Here is a 21,677-nt window from a genome sequence, read left to right as displayed (position 1 = left end):
TACCGTAGGAAAAAAATACAAAAACAAAAACCAGAGGCGCAGTATATGCCATTTCGGATGGTCAAACATACTTGACTGGAGACATTAGCTCGACGCACAAAGGAAGCCGCTCACAATTGTTGCCTCCCACAGGATTGGAGTGGTTAAACGGCCGCGAACAACCCGCTTCTAAGGCACCGCACTGCTAAGCTTGAAGACGCTGGCTCGATTCCCTCCTAAGACGACCGCATCTAGATGGGGCTGAAATGACAGGGCACCCATCTACTTGGATAGAACGTGCAGGCTTAGATAAAGCCAGGTTGTCGAAATTAATCCGTAGTCACCCATGTCGGCGCCTCACAATCATGCCGTAGTTTTGTGGCCTGAATGAAACACCAGCAATTATTATTAAAAGGACCGTGAACTATCGTTCTGCGATACAGCCTTGTTTGTATGCAAAACTGAAGTAACGGTGGTAGCCGCAAGTTAACAAGAGGTCGAAATGATAAAAGGAACGTCTTGTTCACGCTACAATGCTGCACCTTAAAATTTGGCAAATCGCCCGACTCATGCAAGGCAACGATACGAGCGAAATGGCTCAAGGCGGTCAACAAGCGGCTGAAATTTTGTCGCATATCTCTGAAAAAGAAAGAGAAAAGTTCCTATATCAGCATCCAATCAAATCTGTAGCCGTTATGACCCTCCACAGACACGGAGTGAAAAACCGTCACGTGTCGTCGATCTATGTTCTAATATAGTCCATGCCCACGGCGGCAGCGATGTAGCGCTGGCTGGGCCCGTCAGCAGTGCAGGCGGTCGGTGTCGTTGGGCGGAACGCAGCCGCCGACTGCGTGACCGCGCGCGAGCATCCACGCGATGCGCAGGTCGTCGGGCTTGGCGACGGTGGCGGCCAGCAGCCCACGGTAAGCGCACGGGTCCGTAAACTCGTCGCAGCAGACGAAGCAGGGCGAGTGGAACAACCGCACGTTCAACTTGGACGCCACGATTCCGGTGAGGAAGACGTTCTCGTGGTGAAGGGCGGGCGTCTCCAGCGCCTTGCGAAGCATCGGACCCACGATAGCCCCCGACATCACGTAGGCCGCGCCGGACAAATAGGTGGGCGCCCAGGTAGAACCGGCGGGTTTTCCGTACCTGCAAAAGCGCAGGAAAGGGTCATTGCGTACCCACGGCACGGAAGTGTCACCTTTCTTTAATTTTTCTGTATATAGTCGCGAACAGAAGAAAGCGAATGGATGATGCTTTCTTTTTAATGCACAAACATACAAGTTAAAGGACAAAGAAACCAACAAAAACATATATAGAAGCTAGACGAAAACCAAGAAGCTGGCTGAGGAACAGAAGAACGGATGGAGAGCACAAAAGAACGCAAAAGTTTTCGGACACCCATTACTTGGGTGCCTCCCTCTATTATAGCGAGTTTTAGAATAGCGTACGCAAAGCTTTGCGTCAGCGCTTGTCACTAGACACTTTTAGTTGGGCGTACGTAACGAGCCCACGCACGCAGCACTGCCACGGGAGAGAACTGCGCATGTGCAGTATGTAACGTACCTATTTCAGAGATGCGCGCGTACGCGCAAAAAGGGATGCTGCGTATACGTAACGCGACGTTTACAACGTTACGTTCTCGCGAGACCTCGGAGAAAGCAGCACGAGAGTGACAGCAGTGACGTTCGACGCAGACAGCAACAGCGGACCTGATTCAAGGCATGTGTACTTCACAATGAAAGGCGATGTTTTCATGCCCGACAAGGTGAATTCAAGCGGTGCGTTCCGGCATCTTGATTGTTCAGAAGAAATTGCCTGGCGTCTCACGAAACTCCTCAAGAATCACCTTCGATAGGCTGCGTGCGGGAACGCGTCTTTCTCTGCCAGGCCTCTCGGTGAATGAACCCGTAAATAAAACGGCAGCTTTGCACGTACTTTTATTCACGGTGCAACGTTACACGCTTTGGTCATTGGGCGAGATTTCACGCCTTCAATGTGCTGGTAGTACATCGTAAGGTCATGAATGTTTATCGCGCAGATCACAGAGGCCACGTTATTACTGGTACCTAGCATGCTTCTAGCGTGGGTGGCGCTGATAAGCGTTCCAAACCCTTGCATCTCGAATACGACTTATCTAGTTGAGTGGAACGCATCAAAGTACGTTAAACTAAAAGTGTCGTTGCACGCTTCACTTTCGGCGTGCGCAACCTCATTTTCACAGCGTGCGGAACTTCCCCCGTACGCCCAACTAAAAGTGTCTACTACTACGCATGTGTCATACGCTATATATCCTCTTGCAGTGACGGAAACAGGGGTCAGCCCCAACGAACGCTATCTTTGCTCATATGCGCTGTTCCAATTGAGTATACCTACCAATACTCTATAATCCCTCTTACATATGTTGCCACCACGCTACCTTCGGCGGTTCCGGCCGATCGGCTTGCTCTCGTGCCGCTTGCCGAGCAGGAAGCCGTCGCCGTTACCGCGGCGCGTGTCGTTCTCGAAGGCTGCCTTCTTGGACTCCAGCAGGGCGACCAGGCGCGGCAGGTCCACGTACACGTCGTCGTCCGCCTTCAGGACGAAGCTCACGCGCGGGCAGAAAGTGTGCGCCCACTGGAGCAGGAGCAGGGACTTGAGCGTCTGGTTCTTCCTGGTGTCCTCGAAGTCGGCACGGATCACGTCGCCGAACACAGAGCTTTCCGGGAGAATGGAAGAGTCGTCGCTCGACTCCCAGCCGCCGGACCTGCGTTCAGTTCATTCATTTTCATTTTATTCATTCATTGAAAGCCTGTCCCACGGGGACTATAGCGAGTGTGGAAGTGATACTTTTTATTACAATGCAAAGTACAATGTACAAAGATGGGAAGACATTCAACAAAAAAAAATGAACTTCTAAAATCTTGGAAAATTCGATCTGTTGGCAGATTACCAAGCGTCATAAAGGTACAAAAACATCGGCTTTATTTAAACAGGCAATACAGTCCTACTATACTTGGTTCGACGGGGGGAGGGGGGGGCGTTCAACCATACTAAATGTGTGCTCGTGCATGTGTTTGTATGAGCGCGCGTATGCATGTGAAAGGAAGAATGAAAAAAAAAATTTTTTGGGGGGGGGGGTCAGCATCTCCACGCCCCACCCCCCTTGGCTACGCCCCTGATTATCAATAATTTGAAGGTATCCGTTCAGCGTAAAAGGTACTTAAGTCAACGAGAGTATTCCAATCTTTTCAAATGCGTAAAAAAAAACTTTAAACCTTAAAGCAAAAATTTCTTAGAACCAACAATGGAATAAATTTGCTGTAGTGATCTCTGGATCACTACAGCAAATTGGTTTTGATTTTTGGGGTTTAGTGATCAAGATGTCGACGGATAGTTTCTCTGCAGTGTATAATGCCATTATAGTCTCTTGTAGGTGCACTTGTTTTGCTTGAGAAATCAGCGACCGCAGGAGGGGCCCATGTCACGTCGAGTGGGCTATGCCACAACACGCCGACACCACCTGGTAGAGATATCACGAGCTTGTAACGACATCTTCAATGATAGCAGAAACGGGCTATATGAACGTGCCGACAATATCAACGTTTGTCCACACCTATGCGTCAGTCCAAGCTCTTTGTATGCGCTTTTGAAAGGGGCGCGTACAATTTCCCTGCGTTGTAGCACGCCTCAGTCAGGTCAGAAAGGGGACACACAGTCCTACCCAGACACTACCCTGCTTTGCACAAAAGTAAGCTTCACTTCACTTCAAAGATGGTGCTGCCAATTCACTGACGAAAAATTGAAGGGTGTGGTACTAAGACTGTTGTCTCCGTTTTCTAGCCTACGTGATGCACGACCGGTTTTTGTCATGTAATGTTTCAACGCTGGTTCACGTGTCATTTTTTCACGTCTGCCGCACCATGTACATAAGCTCTCACGCGCTTTAAACTAAGCTTTGTCGCATAAGTGGAACATTAGCAATACACCACAGGCTTCGCAGCCCCTAGCTAGCATGATGCCCCTGTCACTGTCGGGTGTGAGTATCGCGCCGGTAACGCGCCTTATAGTATTTGCATTGACAAGAATCCAGGAGGCCACTTTGTGAATAATTAGGGACATAGGTGTGCCCAAGATTCTCCGAATAAGGGGGGGAGGGCGAATTTTATCGTATCCCCACCCCCATGCATGATATAGTACGAAAGACAATATGCATCCCATTGGATATAAAGAAAAAAAAATAAAGAAGCGGTGAAGTCCACACCACAGTGGCCTGCCTTTAGTATCCCTGGCTTTCCGTCGGGAGTAAAAGTGACAACTAAAATGTTCTTGGTGGGCCACATCAGGGGCCTTCGACCACCATTATCGTCAATAACCTGGCTGGCTATGATACCGTTCAAGACATCTAGGACGCCTTCATTGTACCTTTTCACAGCAGGACTCATCATTTTCTTGAAATAACGGGTGCTACTTTAAATAGGCATGGGACAGACACTGCCCCTCCTCAATTAGTCAAGGCCCCTTCGCGGTGGTCTAGTGGCTAAGGTACTCGGCTGCTGGCCCGCAGGTAGCCGGATCGAATCCCAGCTGCGGCGGCTGCATTTACAATGGAGGCAGAAATGTTGTAGGCCTGTGTGCTCAGATTTGGGTGCACGTTAAAGAACCTGGGGTTCTTTAACGTTCACCCAAATCTTAGCACCGACCAGGTGGTCAAAATTTGCGGAGCCCTCCACTGTGGGGTCTCTCATAATCATATAATGGTTTTGGGACGTTAAATCCCACATATCAATCAATCCTCATTTAGTCAAAGGGGGCCCCCTTATCCCTGTCGCCCCCCACGAGCACGTAGGGGTTAATGCCACCAAGTGGCATGTTTCATCGGAAGTCTGGTCAGTTGTGCACCTCAGTGGAAGCCTATTTTCATTCGCAGGTAGGCATTCATTGAATAAGAAGTTTGTATTTCAATATCGCCATCACCTGCTCTGCTGCGCCGAATTGCCCTCACGCGACAGTAAACAAAACCACACTACACAGTAGTCGGAAGCAAAAAGCTGGCGGTCGACCTTCCACTCCCAATACCACCTGCAACAAACGACGGCAGTGTGCTCTTAATGGACTGACAGTGGCGATGAATACACATTGAACTGCAGTTTATGATGCCCACCTTTCACGACCTCGTACCACGCTCCTTCTTCTAGTGGAGTCCTGGGCGTGCCGGCCTAGCAGGAAGTAGACGGCACTGTGTCCCGGCCGGGCATCGTGGGCCCACGAGTCACGTATGGCCTGGCGCTCAAAAGAACGGTCGGGCGCCGAGCTCACCACCACGGCCAGAAAGCTCGGGCATGGAGCACGCGGCAACGTCCCGAAGGCACCTCCCCTGGCCGATGCCAGGAGCCTCAGGTTAGTGGCTGCAGCTGTCGCTGCCGCTGGCGGCGGCTGCGACCAGGTCGTGTCCACGTTATCCCTGCCAACGCGCGTCGAAACTTATCACCTCTTTATCCTTGCATATTTGTCCAATAGGCACTTGTACTTTGGAGCACTGCCCCTCTCGACCGCCATGACCAGTGGGGCTTGTGAACATTCAAAGCCAGTGATAACAGAGTCTGCCCGTACAACCTAATGAGCCAGCCAATAGACAAGGAAGGAAGGAAAACGAGAGTCAAAGCTAATAGACAATGGCGGTAAGTATAAGGAGTGGTATAGGGGCAATATTAATTACATAGCCTTAGATGCCTCATCAAACGAAAAAATTGGCTGTCGGCGTCGATGGCCACGCTGGTGATGCAAAACATCAATAAGTGATGCAGCCACCACACGAGGTGATAATGACGTCAGAGCTTGCAAAAGTGACGTGCCTAACATCACATGATGACGTCAGTACGTGACATCGCTGTTTGGCCAGAGGTGGGGCGATCACGGAGGCAATGCAGAATCAGGTGACGTGCAGAAAGCTTGCGATGCCACCGATCCTAGAGGAAGTGCAAAGCGATGTTAGTTGCAGAAAGACTTTGGTATAGAGGACAGGGTAGGACTCTTTGAAAACTCTTTGAAAATGCGTATCTAGTGCTTCCATAAAATTATGAGGGCTGTACAAAGTGTTCCCATACAGATATATAAGTGGTTGACACTGTAAACGGTTAAAAGGCAAGCGCAAATTTTAAAAACCGTTTTTTGAAAAGTCATCGACTCACCATAAAGCGCTGTGTATGTGTGTTTCATGTATGTGACTATGAAATATGACCTAAATAACGTACTAAAAGCAGATAAGCATTTAATAATTTCTATAAAAAACGAGATTTTAAAGAGCCAGTGCTGAAGTGGTATTTTTAAAAGTATTTGAGAATGTTAAAAATACGTCTGGTCTCTGGTTTTGGTGCACAGTGGAATATGCTATTATCTTGAGCTCTGCTTCCCCAATACCAAATTCGACAATTCGAATGGTTTTCTAAAACTAATAATGCTACCATGATGTGCAGAATTGTGTCTCTCAGCAGAAAACTGAGAACTAACGATTAGGAAATTGGGAAGTCAAGAGTAGCCGAGCTTGTATAATATGATTGATTGCATCAATGTCAACCATACACTGAAGTCATTCTTCGAATGCCGTGCAGCGTGACTCAGTTTATGCACTGCCCATTAGGACAGCCACCAGTTAGTAAACTACAATACTGCCCCCGTGTAACATTTCATTGAATTTCACGCACTGTACTTAGTATACGCAGTGAAAACTTTTGTTTCTGTTTCGAACACTAACATTTGGATTCTTCCATGACACGTACTCTTGGCTCATCGCTCGCAATTAATGCATCTCTGATTTGTTGACTGCTACGTCATTATGCACCTCACAGCAACTTTCAAAACGCATTTTTTTAAAAGAGCCTCTAAACAAGTGAGTTAATCTTTCATGACATGTCCTGTTATTTCGGAACAGTTCGTGACGCCATCAGACTGTTCACGTGCGCGCTGTCATAAGGGAAAAGCTCTTTGTTTAGTCCATATGCGACGGGTATGAGTTTTGAGTTGCCACTTCACCCTGCTTTGCCGTGTAGTAGCGCGCCTATTCTGACTTGCTTCTAATGACCATCGTGCAAGATCAACTGATTTCATTTCCCTTTGAGTGTTTTTGAGTGGAGATAGCCGAAAATAGCAAAATCATGATATCCTCATTGATTAGTGCTGAGAAGAACGACCCTTGCTTATAAAACAATAAAATATCAGAAGACAGTGCCTGCTGAAAGGGTGGGTAACGCGAGAAACAAACCCCTCTTCCATTCGGCTTCGGTGAAGTTTAGGGGCTCCTTAAGCTCGTTATCCTTAAGCCTGATATTCGTGGCCGTGTTATTCTGCCACAGCAATGTTGGAGATTATGAGCCATGTTACAGTGAACATGATGCGTTTAAGCTTTCTAGACGATGTCTTCCGAGATACCGACACTGTTTAGCTGAAGAATACAAGCTAAGGCACTTGCCGGGGCTGACCACCACCGCGCGTCATGCATTCATTTCCATGCTACACAGAGAGAGACACGCAGCTGCACTCACTGGGTCGACTTACTTGCGTGCGAGAAAGAAATAAATGAGCAGTGTGGTAAAGCTGAGCCAGACCGCAATAGTGACCCTTCGAAGGAGGATGACCACTAGTTTAGTCATGAGGAACAGCTCTTGCTTGCTTTCTCGCTTGAACCTATGTTCTGGCTCGTACCCACTGCCAAGGATGGGCCATTAACGCGGTGGTTAACAATGGGGACAAAGGAATTCAAAAATTTGCAAACGCGACTGCTTTCTTGCTCGTGAAATAACGACACCTGCCCCACTACCGAATAACGGCCACGCAGACCAGCGGCATGCGAAAAGACGGCTGAAGTGACGAATAATGAAACTAAGGACCATCGAAATATGCTATATAGCTTACTTTAGTGAAGTAAGACGTATGGCTTATACTTGTCAAACAGCGAACTTGTAGTAATTTCATTTTAAACTTCCAGCCTGAGCTCCCTTTCAACTTATTTCCAACCCATTTGAAGATATTCTGCCTAATCCTGCAATACTTTGTCATCGCTTCGCCTACACTGACCCGCCCCTGCGCATAGTACTTATTATACTCGACTGATGGCCTGAAGGTCGCATGATTGAATCCCTTCTGCGGCTGCCGCGTTTCGATGGAGGCAAAAAGCCCGGGTGCTTATAATTTTAGGTGCGCGTAAAGGAATGCCAGGTGGTTAAAATTTCCGGAGCCCTCCACTATATGGTGTCGCATAATCACACCGTAGTTTTTTGTCGTAAAACGTAAACGTATGTTATCATTATCTACATCCACTCTTTAACCGTCTACTCTTTCGTCAGTATACCCACGCAGTGGGTAAGTGCCACAAATGAGGTAGCAAGCACGCAAGCGAGCAAGTTGAGTCGAATTTCACTTGGTGAACACGCGGCTAAGTTTTCCAGGCTAGCCTTTTCGGCTCCACTACCGCGAAGCGTTCCCGAAGCGGCGGGCGATGGCGCGGTTTCGAATTCGCGTGCTTGTGCGACTGGTGCTGCTCGTGTGGTTCATCTTCATCTGTCTCCTGGTGAACTACGCTCGCATGGTCAAGCGCTATGGCACAACCACCAGCGTGAGGCCCTTCTGGTGGTTCTTCGGTGAGCTTTCGAGTGGGTGACCGTAGTAGGCAACACATCTTAGCCTCGACTGCAAACTGTCGTTTGTGAGACAAGCGTCGATGCACCAGATCACAACAGTGTTCTCTACGTGCTAACAGGTGTGGACACCGAACTTAAGTGCGGATTTTAGAAACCACGTAGCAAGTTGTTACTCTTAAGACAGGGCTTCGGACGGAAACTTTATCCCATGTGCGCAGTGTTTGTTTATTTATTAGGCTCAAGTGAGCACATGACGATGTTTACGATTGCAATCTGCAGCTGCTCGGAAATAGTAACGGAACTTCCACGGGAATTTTCTCGTGCGTGAAACAACAGCGTGATGAATCGCACTGTGTCACACTTTCGAGGTGTACGACGCCCGCTACGTTTTCCTTAGTCCAAACAAAGAAAAATACCTAAGCTCTGAAATAATGGATTGTGCTGAAACTTACATATTGGCCCTTGTGTTTGTTGCCTGATTCGTCAACCTATCATTGAATCGGTCACTGTAACAACATGTTACGTCCATCTGCTCTCTCAAGCCGTTTGTCTAATCAAGTGGACTCTTGGGCGTCGGGCTGGCAACCATAACCTGTTTTGTCTTTCCAGTTGGCAGAAAAGTGATGTGGTGTTATAATGTTCTTCATCAGCGCCACATACGTATCCTTTCAAATAAACTGACCATATACTCGTTGCTGCATTGATACTTTTGTCAGGCAATCAGGCGTAATATCCACGTTATAGACTACGTTGGTCTTCTCATTTTCCTGGCGCCACCACATTGAGCAGCAGAATTGTGATAGAGCTCTATCACATACAAATTTTACACGCACCTGCTCAATTTTCGCGCGACTAAAACAATGCTAAATTTACTTTGTTAGAACGACTACGCGGGCAACAGTATCAAGCTCTATACAGCGCGAAGGTGCCTGTGCCTATTGAATAGCAATGCGTTTCGGGCCCAGTTACGGTTGGCATTGCAGTTCAGTTTCACTCCAATGTCCCAATGGCGCTGCGGTAGCGTTTTTCATGCACACTGATAACACTGGTATTGAATTGTCCGGAATAGAGTGTTTTCTCTGTCCTAGGTATGCAGGGGCGCAACCAGAAACATTTGTGGGGGAATGCACTTGTTGTATGTGTGCTTGCTTATACACGCAAGCAAAACTCAAAATTTTCGTAAAGTTTCATCGCCGACCCCACCCATGGCTATGCCAGGGAAAAACTCTTCCTTGTCTAAACGTTTGGGACAAATATGCGGAGTTCATCTTTGCCCCGCTGAAAGGACAGCAGCGCTTAGACGACAATCTGCGTAAATTTTGTTTTAGACTGACAATGATTGAATGCAGCTGTATAGCCTTCTTTTTACTCTGTAAACGTTACATTATCACTAGGCTTATCCTATCCTTTTTAATGGCGATATCCTACAGCTAAAGCCACAAATTTAGTTGCTTAATTAAAACAATCGAAGAAAAACAAGTGACCTGTTTCGCGCGTGACCCTACATCTTACACCACAAAGCTACAAAGCTCATCGTAAGAGTGGGAGTCTTGCGAGGTTTTTAAAATATTGGCGCCAACTTTACGGCGTGACCAGCAGAGATATGCCATCAATAGTGACACTTCGTGCGTGTGGTGTTGGGACATGCAATGTTGACGTTCTGGACGGATTATTGTGTTTGACGGTTAAGGCGGCCTCTCCATATTTTTGTGCTTTTCGGGTGTATGCAGCAACGGCACTCTTCGTATACTTCGTGATTGCGTGAATAGCGACACTTAATTACTGCATGTGGCAAGTCAGGTACCATATGCGCAGCTGAATTCGCAGTCATTTACTGTTGGACTGTTTGTTCTGTGAGTGCGAGGCTTCTTGCCCTGGTTTTAGACAGAGTGATTGGGATTTAACTATATGATATATGGCTTTAAATGCCAACTGCCAGGTGGTAATAAATTCACGTTCTACGTGGCGCCGGAACAGGCAGATAAAAGAGGGTTCCACACTCGCAGTCATGGCTACTGATGGCGTTGACTGACACTCCCACGTTTAAGATATATATATATATATATATATATATATATATATATATATATATATATATATATATATATATATATATATATACACACACAGTCAGGTCAAGTCAGCACACACTAACTATGCAGCAGGTTCAATTCAACCTACGCACCATATTTCTCACTCTTATTTTGTGGCCTCTGGTTGACAGTACCGGCAAACATGAGCTGCCTTCAGATGTGTCATTATTGCGCTTCAATAGGATGGGTACCTTGCAGACGTGGTATGAGGCCTTCCCTCAGTGGCGTATAGCTCTTGATCCCGGGGAGCCAAATGAAGCGCGGCCTTGGCTACGTAAATTACAGCAATTCGTTGGCTGCTGCGAATATATATAGCTTCGGAGGCCGCAGCCAAATACATTTGCGCGTAATTCGTACCGTTTGCTCGAAGTGAGGGTGTTTCAGCCTTTGCCCCTGTTTTCTTCATTTGTTAGTGGATGCAACAATATCTGGGTTGAAGTTAAAGATGAGTTCTTAACATACATGCGAAGAACTTTATTCGAGTCCTAAGAAACACGACTGTGGAAAAATCTAAACAGGACCAATTGAAACTCTGAGTAAGAGAAGTGCGTGCCGGTCTGGACTGTGTATGCCATATCGTAAATAGTATAATATCACAAGCGTAATTTCATTTCTAAACGTGGCGCTCAGATTAAAATTTCTTGGTTGATTTTTTTTCTTTACATTTGTTGATTCTGAAACATTACAGTCATTACAACAAAATAAATAACGTTTTGTGATTACTTATTACTCTAAGTGTTCACATAAGCAGGAACCGGTGAGGCACTATGTATACGTGGAGGCTGGCGCACCTCACTTGACCAGTAACCGTCAGTGGTGCAAGCCACGTAGGACGACGTCCGTCGCTAATTCCAATCATCACTGAAACTGGAGGCCGGCACCGTGTGCCAAGAGCTGGGCCGCGCACGACACTCAAGGTGCTGCCTCGTCTTGCGTTTCGGTTCTTTCCCAGTCACACACAAAGAAACCGGTAAATATCTTTATTAGTCAACTTCATAGATTGCACAAGTATTATTATTATCATTATAATAATAATAACAAAACAAAACAGAAAGCCAGAACACAACATGATAAAAAGACGTGTAACCTTCGTGCACATCCGCAATGCTGAACAGAGAGCAGCGTCACTTAAAGAGCAACAATAACAATAACAGCAACAATAACAACAATAAGCACTCATGGAAAGAACAATGCCCTTTAGTAACAAATCCAAACCAAAAGCCCGGCGTTCAGCTAGGCTTTGTTCACAACAACGACAGCCCGCTTGTATAATGAAGGCTTGCAGTATACAAGATAAAATGCTTGCAGTGTGGCTTCACGCGAAATCGCTTGGCTCTTACAGATGCTACGTATTCGCTGCGAGCGAATGCACTTGTTTATTTCCTTCGCCGTTTGTTTTGCAGCTACACTTCATAGTGACTGCGATGTTTAGCTCTCCGCAGCGTATCCTCCATATTGAATTCAAGGAGCTGTGCCCTTGCAGCCCGACATTTTAGCGTCCGTTCAGAGGTGCAGTGCTGAAAGAATGAAACGAGAAAAGTTAGGCCCAAGCAGTGTGCATACTTTCGTTTCCAGCGTCTTCAGTCTGCATCACGTCTTAATTCTGACTCAATATCAGAGCCTTTAGCGGCGATTTTTGTAGCAAAATGACGTGGTTATCCGAGTGAACGCGCACACGAGTCGTTATACCAGTACATTTGTTGTCGCGTCTCACTCTGTTAGTGCTGTTTAATCTATTTTACATATAATGACCTACACAGTAATGTTACGATAATATCTACGGTTTTACCTCCCAAAGCCATGATTTCATTATCAGACATGCTGTTATGGAAGGCTCCGGAAATTTCAACCATATGGTGTGATTTAGCGTCCACTGACATCGCACTTAGGTATCTGGGGTTTGAACGTCCCGAAACCACCATATGATATGAGAGACGCCGTAGTGGAGATGCTCCGAAAATTTCGACCACCTGGGGTTCTTTAACGTGCTCACAAATCTGAGCACACAGGCCTACAACATTTGCTCCTCCTTTGGAAATGCAGCCGCCGCAGCCAGGATACGAATCCGCGACCTGCGGGTCAGCAGCCGAGTACCTTAGCCACTAGACTACGGCGGCGGGGCCCTCACATCGCACAACACACGATTCTCTAGCATTTCACCCCCATCGAAATGTGACCGCCGCGGCCGCCGGGATCGAACTCGCGACCTTTGGATTAGCAGCCGAGCACCCTAACCACTTCTCCAGCGCGGCGAACAGTGTTCTTGGGAAGTGCCTCTAAGAGGTCATACACCACGTTGGACCTCCCCCTGCGTCTAAATAATGCACCCGTCTGTGCTCTCAGAGTGCGTGTTCAACTGGCAACCTCAAAAGAAGGCACACCCTACAAGTGATGCGAACGCAGTGTAAAGTCCGCTCTGAGCAAAAGCCATACGAAAAAAGGATGCTACATGGAATATATAAGAAAAGACGGTCGGATTATCTGATGTTACGCCACGATCAAGTAACTTGCTCTCCTTCGATCCATCAGGAGCTTTATAGATATGTGCACTGACCGACCACCCAGCTGGGTAATTGCGGCCGTTGAGTGTCACATAGTTTACTCACATAGTCTACCGAACATGCAGTAACACATGATACGACCGCTCTACCTCGCGTAATATCTCCAAGGGCCATGACAACGCCGTATTGATCGAGAAGTCGAGCGAAAGTGTCTCCTTCTCCTACCTAATAGTGGCTGGTGAAACTGATATCGGTGTTGGACCTCGGTAATATGAAATGGGGATAATGTTTCTCGCAACTACCACCCGCTCAGACGAAATAACTGCTCTTCAAATAGGCGTCGCATACTTCAGCGAACAAGGTAGGCAGTGCGAAATCGCGGTATTCGGTGAAAGGAAAGAAGGAAGCGCGCGTGTTACGTGACACCTGGCTGTTAAACACGCGCTTTAGAAAACTACCCCGTGCATAGGTAAGAGGAATGCACGAGCTCGATTTCATCATTCGTCGAAGGTGTGGAGCACGTGCAGTCTCGAATTCTTATCCAGGGACATGCCACGTTCTCTCTCTTTCCTGTTTGATGGCATAGCAACCACGGAGATTTTTTCCGAAATATCTTGCCTACGTATCCGAATCATATGCGATGCCAGCCGAACGCTGATAACACGGCGATTCACCTGCTACAACCGAAATAATAAGAATAAAATAAACCGCCCATGCCCTGTTTTTCCTGACAGAAACGTCAACCATAGGTATTTTTCTACGTTAATTTAGCATTTTTGTGCTTTGTGATGGCCTTCTGCAGCTTTTCCTTTGATAATGTATGTATGTATGTATGTATGTATGTATGTATGTATGTATGTATGTATGTATGTATGTATGTATGTATGTATGTATGTATGTATGTATGTATGTATGTATGTATGCATGTATGCATGCATGTATGTATGTATGTATGTATGTATGTATGTATGTATGTATGTATGTATGTATGTATGCAGTACAGACTAATAAACTAACAGTTTAATGATAGTGATAAAACTGACATGTAACTTTAGAAATAACTTATGCTTTTTCAATAAACTCTGGTTAGTCTGTTGCCCTGTCTTTCCTCGAAAAGCTTCAAAAATAAGCTTGAGCCTTGGTAATGAAGCTTTTTGATTATAAAAAAAAAACATTATTCGCAAAAGGTCGTTGGGAACACTCTCATAGTATAAGGGCGGATTGGGCGTACAAACGCGTATCGATGACCAAATTTGAGAAATCCGCACTCGTCCATAGCATTCGCAAGCAGCATACGTAACGTGCAAATTTCGCGTGACGGTGCCTTGAAGTATCGATGAAAAAACATGATAACAAAAGAACTGCAGCATGTAGATATTCTCGCATAAATTAGGCCTTGTTTAAGGGTCAACATTACTGTTTGTTAGTCATTGCTATGTCCAGCTTTCGTTGAAACTGATGTTTTAGTAAGGTTTTCTGTCTAAGCCTGTAGGCGGAGAAACTCGTCGTGGCTGCTCTTGTAATTTATTCTCGACATAATAGAAACTTGCTCTGCAGAATAGCATGCTTCAAAAGAGCCTTTTTTAAGCATCGCTCTTTTGAGTATTAGTCATGTAGATTTAGTTTAAAGCAGAGTCGTACCCCCAATACATCATGTTCAATGCCTTATGTCACTGCACCGATTCTAAACCCTTCGCAAGGCGCCTTCTTGGAACAAGTTTGCAGTACTTGCATTTTTTTTCTTATCACATGACAGCTGTTTTTCGTACAGTGTTAAATCAGCGTATGACGACGTTGATACTTCACGACCCGATGCATAAATCATGGGCGTACAACGTGTTTATACGCACCAGCGCCAGCAACTTTTTAATACAAGGCATAGGAACAGTGCAACTATGATCTAAGCCATAGGGGGCCTATGCTTGTTGTAGGCGATTTATACTGATCGCTTTTGACATCAAAACGCAAACCAATGTGCCGAGTCATTTGTGCGACACTCGTAAGAATATACCATGTCACGCAAAAATTAACAAAGTAGAAGGCTGAAGAAGTCTTATTGCAATGCTCGATTGCGTAATCTCCTCCAGCCCTTGTTCCTGCGAATTGTTCACTGGTAATGTCATATATAGGTAATACTATATGGCCATCCCGCCACGTGAAGAAGTGAAATGAAGTGTGGCCGATGTCAGTATTCATTGGGACATGCAGACGTAGGCACACCCAGCCTTCGTCTTTCACTACGACTTCCTTCAGATTCTTGACGTAGACACGTCCTTTAAGGTATTCCTATTCAGAAATGGTACCTATCGTATTTAGCAAGTTGGGCGGCTTGGCAATGTTGCATGGTGACTGATAAAGAGCACACAAGAGAGATTTGCTCAGAGAGAAGGGGAAATAGAAAGGAAAGATGGGATCCAGGGCTTTATCTACGAATTCCCATCTCCTTACGGGAACCTCTTCGCTTTTCTTTGTACAAATTTTTGTTGTGCCTTGTTTATCAGACACTACTGAATTAGTTTCAGCAATTAAACTGAGTAAAATTTTCTGACAGAAAGTGACCGCCACGGCTGGAATATTTGCCTGCTCTAGTGCTACTGAAGTCAATTTCGTCAGCAGCAGAAATCATTAGAAGTAAAAAAAAAATTACCTATACTACGTCAGATATTATGCCTCTGACCCGCGCTTCGACTTAGCCAACGTTGGAAATTCGTAGCGCAAATGCTGCGTATATAACGGTAAAGCTTAGGTCAATGAACTGCAATAGGCCCATCTTAATCCCGATGGTAATGTTTTTGCTTTATACTTCAATACATTTCTTGAGTCAGCGGACACAAGTCTCCATGCCGAAAGCCAGTTTTACAACTATAGAACATTGACTATGTGTCATATCAGCAGGTATAATAAGTAGATATATGGGGTATTTCGGCTCACCCAGGCCAAGCTGTCAAAGATTCATGAGCGCTTTGCAAGATCACATTCATCTTGTCTGAGCGTTTTTTAAACGCGTGTAGGTAATCAATCAGCCATAATTAATTACCAATTTTAAGGTTTTTCTCTAAACGTGAACCCTTCAATGAAGAGATCTTGGATACCATTAATTAACATCCGAATAATTTTGTTGGTATAATATGCTCTATGGTTTGAATTTTTCCGCGCTGCAAAGAAAGACCACAAGATTTGGAAAAGAATCGCGTGAGTATAGGCGCTTGCAGGCAGTGACACTAGTGGCCTCAAACGTGCACATAGAGAAAGATGGATACTGCAGGCAGACCGAAGGTATGAACAAACCGTAAATGATAAGCGATAGCCACGGCCTCCTTTCATCGCCGTGCACAGATAAGGCTTCCTCCACATTTACGTTTACTGTCATTGGTATGGGAACGCCGGCATAGCTTCAAGAATAGAACTGCATCATTTATGGCTTATCTCCATTGCCCGGTCTGTTTCATTGTTTCAAAGTACAAGCTATCACGTGTTTTGAAATGTACAAGCAAGATAATTCATTGCGTTCCATCCACCTCTGTTGCTTAATGCTTGATCCTGTCTTCGGTCTGCGTGCACCATCCATCATTCTTTCTTAGCCCGTTTGAGGACACCAATGACGCAGCTGCCAAAGACATTTTACGCGGAACGTTTTTTTTTTCATATCTCGGCCATTTCTTTTCGCGAGGCAAAAAAAATTTAAATGGTATTTAGTTAAGAAATTTAGAAAACATTAAATAGGCTATAATAATTTTCCTCTGTAAATTTTCTGTTTCAAGAAGTAATATAATAGTTGGCTAACTAGTTACACCTAACTCGTTACTTAAATTTATATTCAAATTGATTTATTGATTGATATGTGGTGTTTAACGTCCCAAAACCACCATATGATTATGAGAGACGCCGTAGTGGAGGGCTCCGGAAATTTCGACCACCTGGGGTTCTTTAACGTGCGCCCAAATCTGAGCACACGGGCCTACAACATTTCCGCCTCCATCGGAAAAAATTTATATTCAAAGTAATTTGAGTTGGTCTACAGGACAATAAAAAATATTGAATTTGTTGCTGTGTCATAATGCGCATGTTTACTCATTTTTAAAATTTTGGTTGGAGCTCTTGTGGACGTGTTGACATCAAAAACAGCAGCCTTCCGAGCATGTCGTGAAGCTCGTGCGCGCTCGTATTTGATTTTTCTAGGAGATAAAACTAGCTGACACCAACCTACAGCAATAAATGTAAAATGACAAGTACACTAGCTGTGTTCAAAAAAGCGTGCATGTTTACGTGAAAAATGTGCTCATATTCGCAGACTCGTCGCTCGAAGGTACTAGTTAACACTACAGCTAGGTGAATGCGCCATGAATATATTGCTAATTAGGGTCAAAAACTATGCAAGAGACTGCATTCACGCTCCACGAGAAGAAATGAGGTAAGAGATAAAAATAGTGGTGCGACATTCGGCTATGCTGCCTAAAATGGATGACAAGTAAAAGCACTGGGTAATATAAACAAATTTGGTGAAAGAAGTGTTCATGTTATATGTTCAGGACAAAATGCATCTTTATCAGCCAAGCTAACTGGAAGAGCGCCGTCAAGGGTGGTACTATGATTACGCAATTTTCACAGCAATATAGGCTTCCCGACATGCCACCAAGAGTTTAACATATACCCATTTACAAGCGCGAAATGTTCAAAAAAAAAAACAAAGAAAGGGAAAGAGAGAGAGAGAAGACTGACTGATTGAGATATAGATTAGTCAATTGGCCCATGCACTTTTTTGCGATTTGTAGGGTATAGCATGACGTACGTGGTGAAAAAAAAAGGAAAGATAGCTTGCAAACAGCAGTTGGATTACTTGAACATACAAAAAAAAAGGAGGGAAAAGTCTTTTGGCAACTACACTCTTGTCTTTTTCTAAAAAAAAAATATTGGCAGCACTCAAGGCGTTACGCTTCCACATTACAGCTTCATGGTTACGTCTCCTCTTCGACGTATGATTCACTTTTTGCTGTGAAGCCCACGTCCCGGCTGTAGTGAACGCGACACACTTGCGACACTATGTGGTCCTGCGCCATTTGTTGGAAACATAGTGCGTTTGATAGATCAAAGAACATGCTACCAGAGAACATGCTCTCCACGAGCTTGGCTTCCATTCTTTATCATCGCATCATCTTGCACATCAAACGAACCTTATCGATCGAGAGGCAACGAAATGGAGGCAGTCTGCCATCGCGGCGTGAGACCAATAATCCGACACTCTTTTAGGAGCGAAAACGCAGCTGTCAGCAACGCACTCGTTCGGCAGCTCGTGCCAAGCAACAAAATCATCGGTGTTCATGGTATACAAAACACGCCCACAGAAGCACACGCTTCGCGCGTTAAAAAATAAGCATAACGTGGTCTGTATACCGAGACATTTACGAGCAACAAACGCGACATTTTTTTTTAGTAAGCGTTCGCAGTAAAGCATAAAATGGTCAGCGTTTCAACAAAACACCAAGCCTTAACGCTGAAAGCGTTAAGCCTTGTAAACAATTGTCAAGGACACCTACGTATATATAAACAAATAGCATAAATACACTTTCGCGTAAGCGGTTTTTATAGCTACCGAAATCAATCATGACACTTTCTTTGCACAGAAGAGGAATCTATGAGATGCCTAGGCGATTCATCTCCGTGAAGTGCAGCAAACTTGTGCGTTTTGTTGCCCCAGAGACAGCGCCCGCGCCTAAGTTAGCCATAATGCAGTAACACTATAACATCCCTGCGAAGAACACCAACGTTTGTGAAAGGAGACCGTGTAAGGCGGACTCCAGCCATTTTATTTGTTTTGTTTCTCTGTATTCTGTTTACTATAGGTGGTTTGTGAAGTGACGAGGGCCAATGGTGTGGAGCATCGCAAATCAGGAAGAAGTTGCCTCGTCCAGAAACTACAACTCTAAACATACGTCTAGCTAAACCGCAACGCTTGCCGTGTTTCAAGACACCACAGAACGCGCCACCATATATACCTGTCACATAGCCGACGCTCTATATAGCCAGCCATGGACCATGAATTCTCACGTCAAACTATCGGACGTTGATCAATACAGCAGTCACATCTGTTTCGAGCACGAAGGTGCCACGTAGAAGTGTTACATAACGATATGCCGTAATTTTGTAGTGACGGCGATCAGGAGTTGTCATCAATTGCGAATCGGCCATCAAGCTTTTGACAAAGACTGCGCCTGAACACTGAGCCGTTCTCTCATACAAGGCCGTCTACTCCTTCCAAATAATGCCAAGCGAAGCTGCGTCTTCCTATCAAACTGTAGCCGGAAACTCACGCTCTTACGTCACAGAACTTCAGTCACAAAAGAAGAAAGCCTGTGACAGACAGCAGGCAGAACAATACTCATCTCGTGCTTCCTCCCTTTCAGTATTCATACTTATAGTACAAGGTTCGACGAAAACTCGAACCTGGGACTATAAAGATGAAGTACAGCGATAAAGCGTTCATCTTTAATGCTGTAGTTCCAAGCGTGAATGCAGGTTTGTGCTACACAAACTAGCCCAGGTGAAAAGAGCTCTTTGAGTTCAGACGCCCCAGTGTTTCTCTACTATAGGGCGAATGAAACAAGCATTACAAGGGCGTTCCGCAATTGTGCCACGGTGCGAGCGCGAGTGCATCCCGGGCTATACTGAGACTTTCTTGCGAGCATTGTGCAGGGTGGAACGATGAGTACACATAGTCTCGGTGGGAGGTGCGGACGTGCTGCGGTGACAAGTGTTGACAGCTTTGGTCGACGAGCGTTGGTCACCGTACGGTAGCTTGCCGCTGCTTCTGAGGGGGCAACACCGCAGTAGACGTGGTCAGTTCCGCGCTGCGCCAGCCCAGGTATGGCGGCGACCGCAGCGACCGGTACACCCAGGGCCTGACGGAGCTGCGGGACGAGCCTTTCTCGCGGAAGGTGACCCGTTTGGGGATCACCAGATTCCTGCGGTCAGCCGGCAGCGATGTCTCAGCTGCCTGCGAGATGACGAAGGCGAGACAATGAAACAAACAGAACTTGACAGGCACTCTAACACCTGAGCCAACGGGGAGCACAATGATATCATTTGGCATTTTGCGTCCCAAAACCACAATACGAATATGAGCCCCGCTGTTGAGGAAACCTCTGGAAATTTAGATCATCTGGCGCATCTTATAGGGCAAAATCCAAAGAACACCTATGCATTTCCATTCGTGTGCAGAGATATAGGGGCAGGGTAAAAAATCCCAGGTGATCCAAACTAATCCGAAGTCACTCATCACGGTGCACCTTATAATCGTTTCGTGGCTTTTAGCACGTAAAACTCCCGCAATGCGGGTAAGCTGCACCTCAATCTAAGTACATGGTCGCCTAGCGTTTTGGCTCTATCGAAATCCTACTGCCGCGGCTGGTATCGAACGCGCAACTTCAGTAACCGAGCACTGTGCACTGCCACAACGGTGATGGTCAGAACAGAAGGCTGCCCTGTACTGAATAGCTTCACTCATCAACAGGCCTACAGAATTTCTACATCTACAGAACATACTGAGGCTTCACATGGTGTATCGAGAACAGAATTCCGTGCCGACCAGCAGTTGTGCCCTCGCAAGTTCCGACTACAGTGCGGCCGACTGGGCTGGTCCTATGCCACCTCCTGGCGCCGGTCCCCGACGACGACGACAACGTAGCTCTGGCCGATTGGATTAGCCCTATGCCATGACCTTCGCCGACAAAAACTCTCGTCGAGTGGTGCCCCATCCTCGGACTTCTGCGACCGTGTTCATCTTTCCTATCTTCTCTTTACTTCCGCGCTGTCTCTGCGCCTCTCTCTCTCTCTCTCTCTCTCTCTCTCTCTATATATATATATATATATATATATATATATATATATATATATATATATATATATATATAACACCTTTTAATCCTATCCTTATCATCCCTCCTTACCCCCCCCTTCCTTGTGAGCCACTGTCGAGGTGTCGCACCAGATGCAGACAGTGACAAGGCTCACTTTTCTCTTCTTTTCCCTTTAATAACCACATAAACAGCGAAAAAGAAAGCTTGTAATGTTCACTAAATGTGTTGCAATAAAGTGGCCATTGTGGTTTCAGGAGGGCAGAATTGACAAAGCCGTTGATTTGTGCGGAGGCGCTCCACCGTATTCCTTTTTAAGGCCGACTATATAACATGACGACTACGTGACATTCCTTACCGTGCATCATTATAAGGTATACAAACTACAATATTTGTGAATACGCGTAGTGACTGAGTGTTGTCTCGGAGGCTGTACCAAGGGATTGAAACACGTGGTGTGAGGACATTTCGCTAGTGTGCCTTTGTTCCATATTTATATATATTTTGAAATTTCTTACAGAGACGGGACTGGTTAAGCATCCATTTCGTGAAGCACCTCAAGTGGTCATGATTTCTTCTAACGTAGCGGTAGGCTAAAAGCCTTATATTTTAGAATCGGCGTCCTAAATTTAGCGA

At 45.7% G+C, this 21,677-nt stretch overlaps 2 protein-coding genes across 2 annotated transcripts in view; both read right to left on the bottom strand.

Annotated features, from left to right (window-relative positions):
• Nucleotides 1-231: 231 nt before the first annotated feature.
• LOC119162043 (beta-1,3-galactosyltransferase 5-like) lies at nucleotides 232-7,625 on the bottom strand. Its single transcript, XM_075881580.1, has 4 exons — nucleotides 7,516-7,625; nucleotides 5,126-5,425; nucleotides 2,402-2,728; nucleotides 232-1,131 (listed from the first exon to the last, which is right to left on the bottom strand). The coding sequence occupies exons 1-4, from the start codon at nucleotides 7,608-7,610 to the stop codon at nucleotides 780-782; spliced, it is 1,074 nt and encodes a 357-aa protein (XP_075737695.1). The 5' UTR covers nucleotides 7,611-7,625; the 3' UTR covers nucleotides 232-779.
• A 4,030-nt stretch (nucleotides 7,626-11,655) lies between these two features.
• LOC119161220 (uncharacterized) overlaps nucleotides 11,656-21,677 on the bottom strand; it is a 27,068-nt gene continuing 17,046 nt past the window's right edge. Inside the window, exon 3 of the mRNA XM_037413588.2 lies at nucleotides 11,656-20,182. Within this exon, the coding sequence (XP_037269485.1) occupies nucleotides 19,970-20,182 (213 nt within the window). The 3' untranslated portion in view covers nucleotides 11,656-19,969. The remainder of the gene's footprint in view (nucleotides 20,183-21,677) is intronic.

The sequence above is a fragment of the Rhipicephalus microplus genome, chromosome X (assembly GCF_043290135.1).
Source record: "Rhipicephalus microplus isolate Deutch F79 chromosome X, USDA_Rmic, whole genome shotgun sequence".
Lineage (NCBI taxonomy): Eukaryota > Metazoa > Arthropoda > Arachnida > Ixodida > Ixodidae > Rhipicephalus > Rhipicephalus microplus.
The sequence above is the reverse complement of the archived record's forward strand: the minus strand, read 5'-3'. Positions and strand labels throughout refer to the sequence as shown.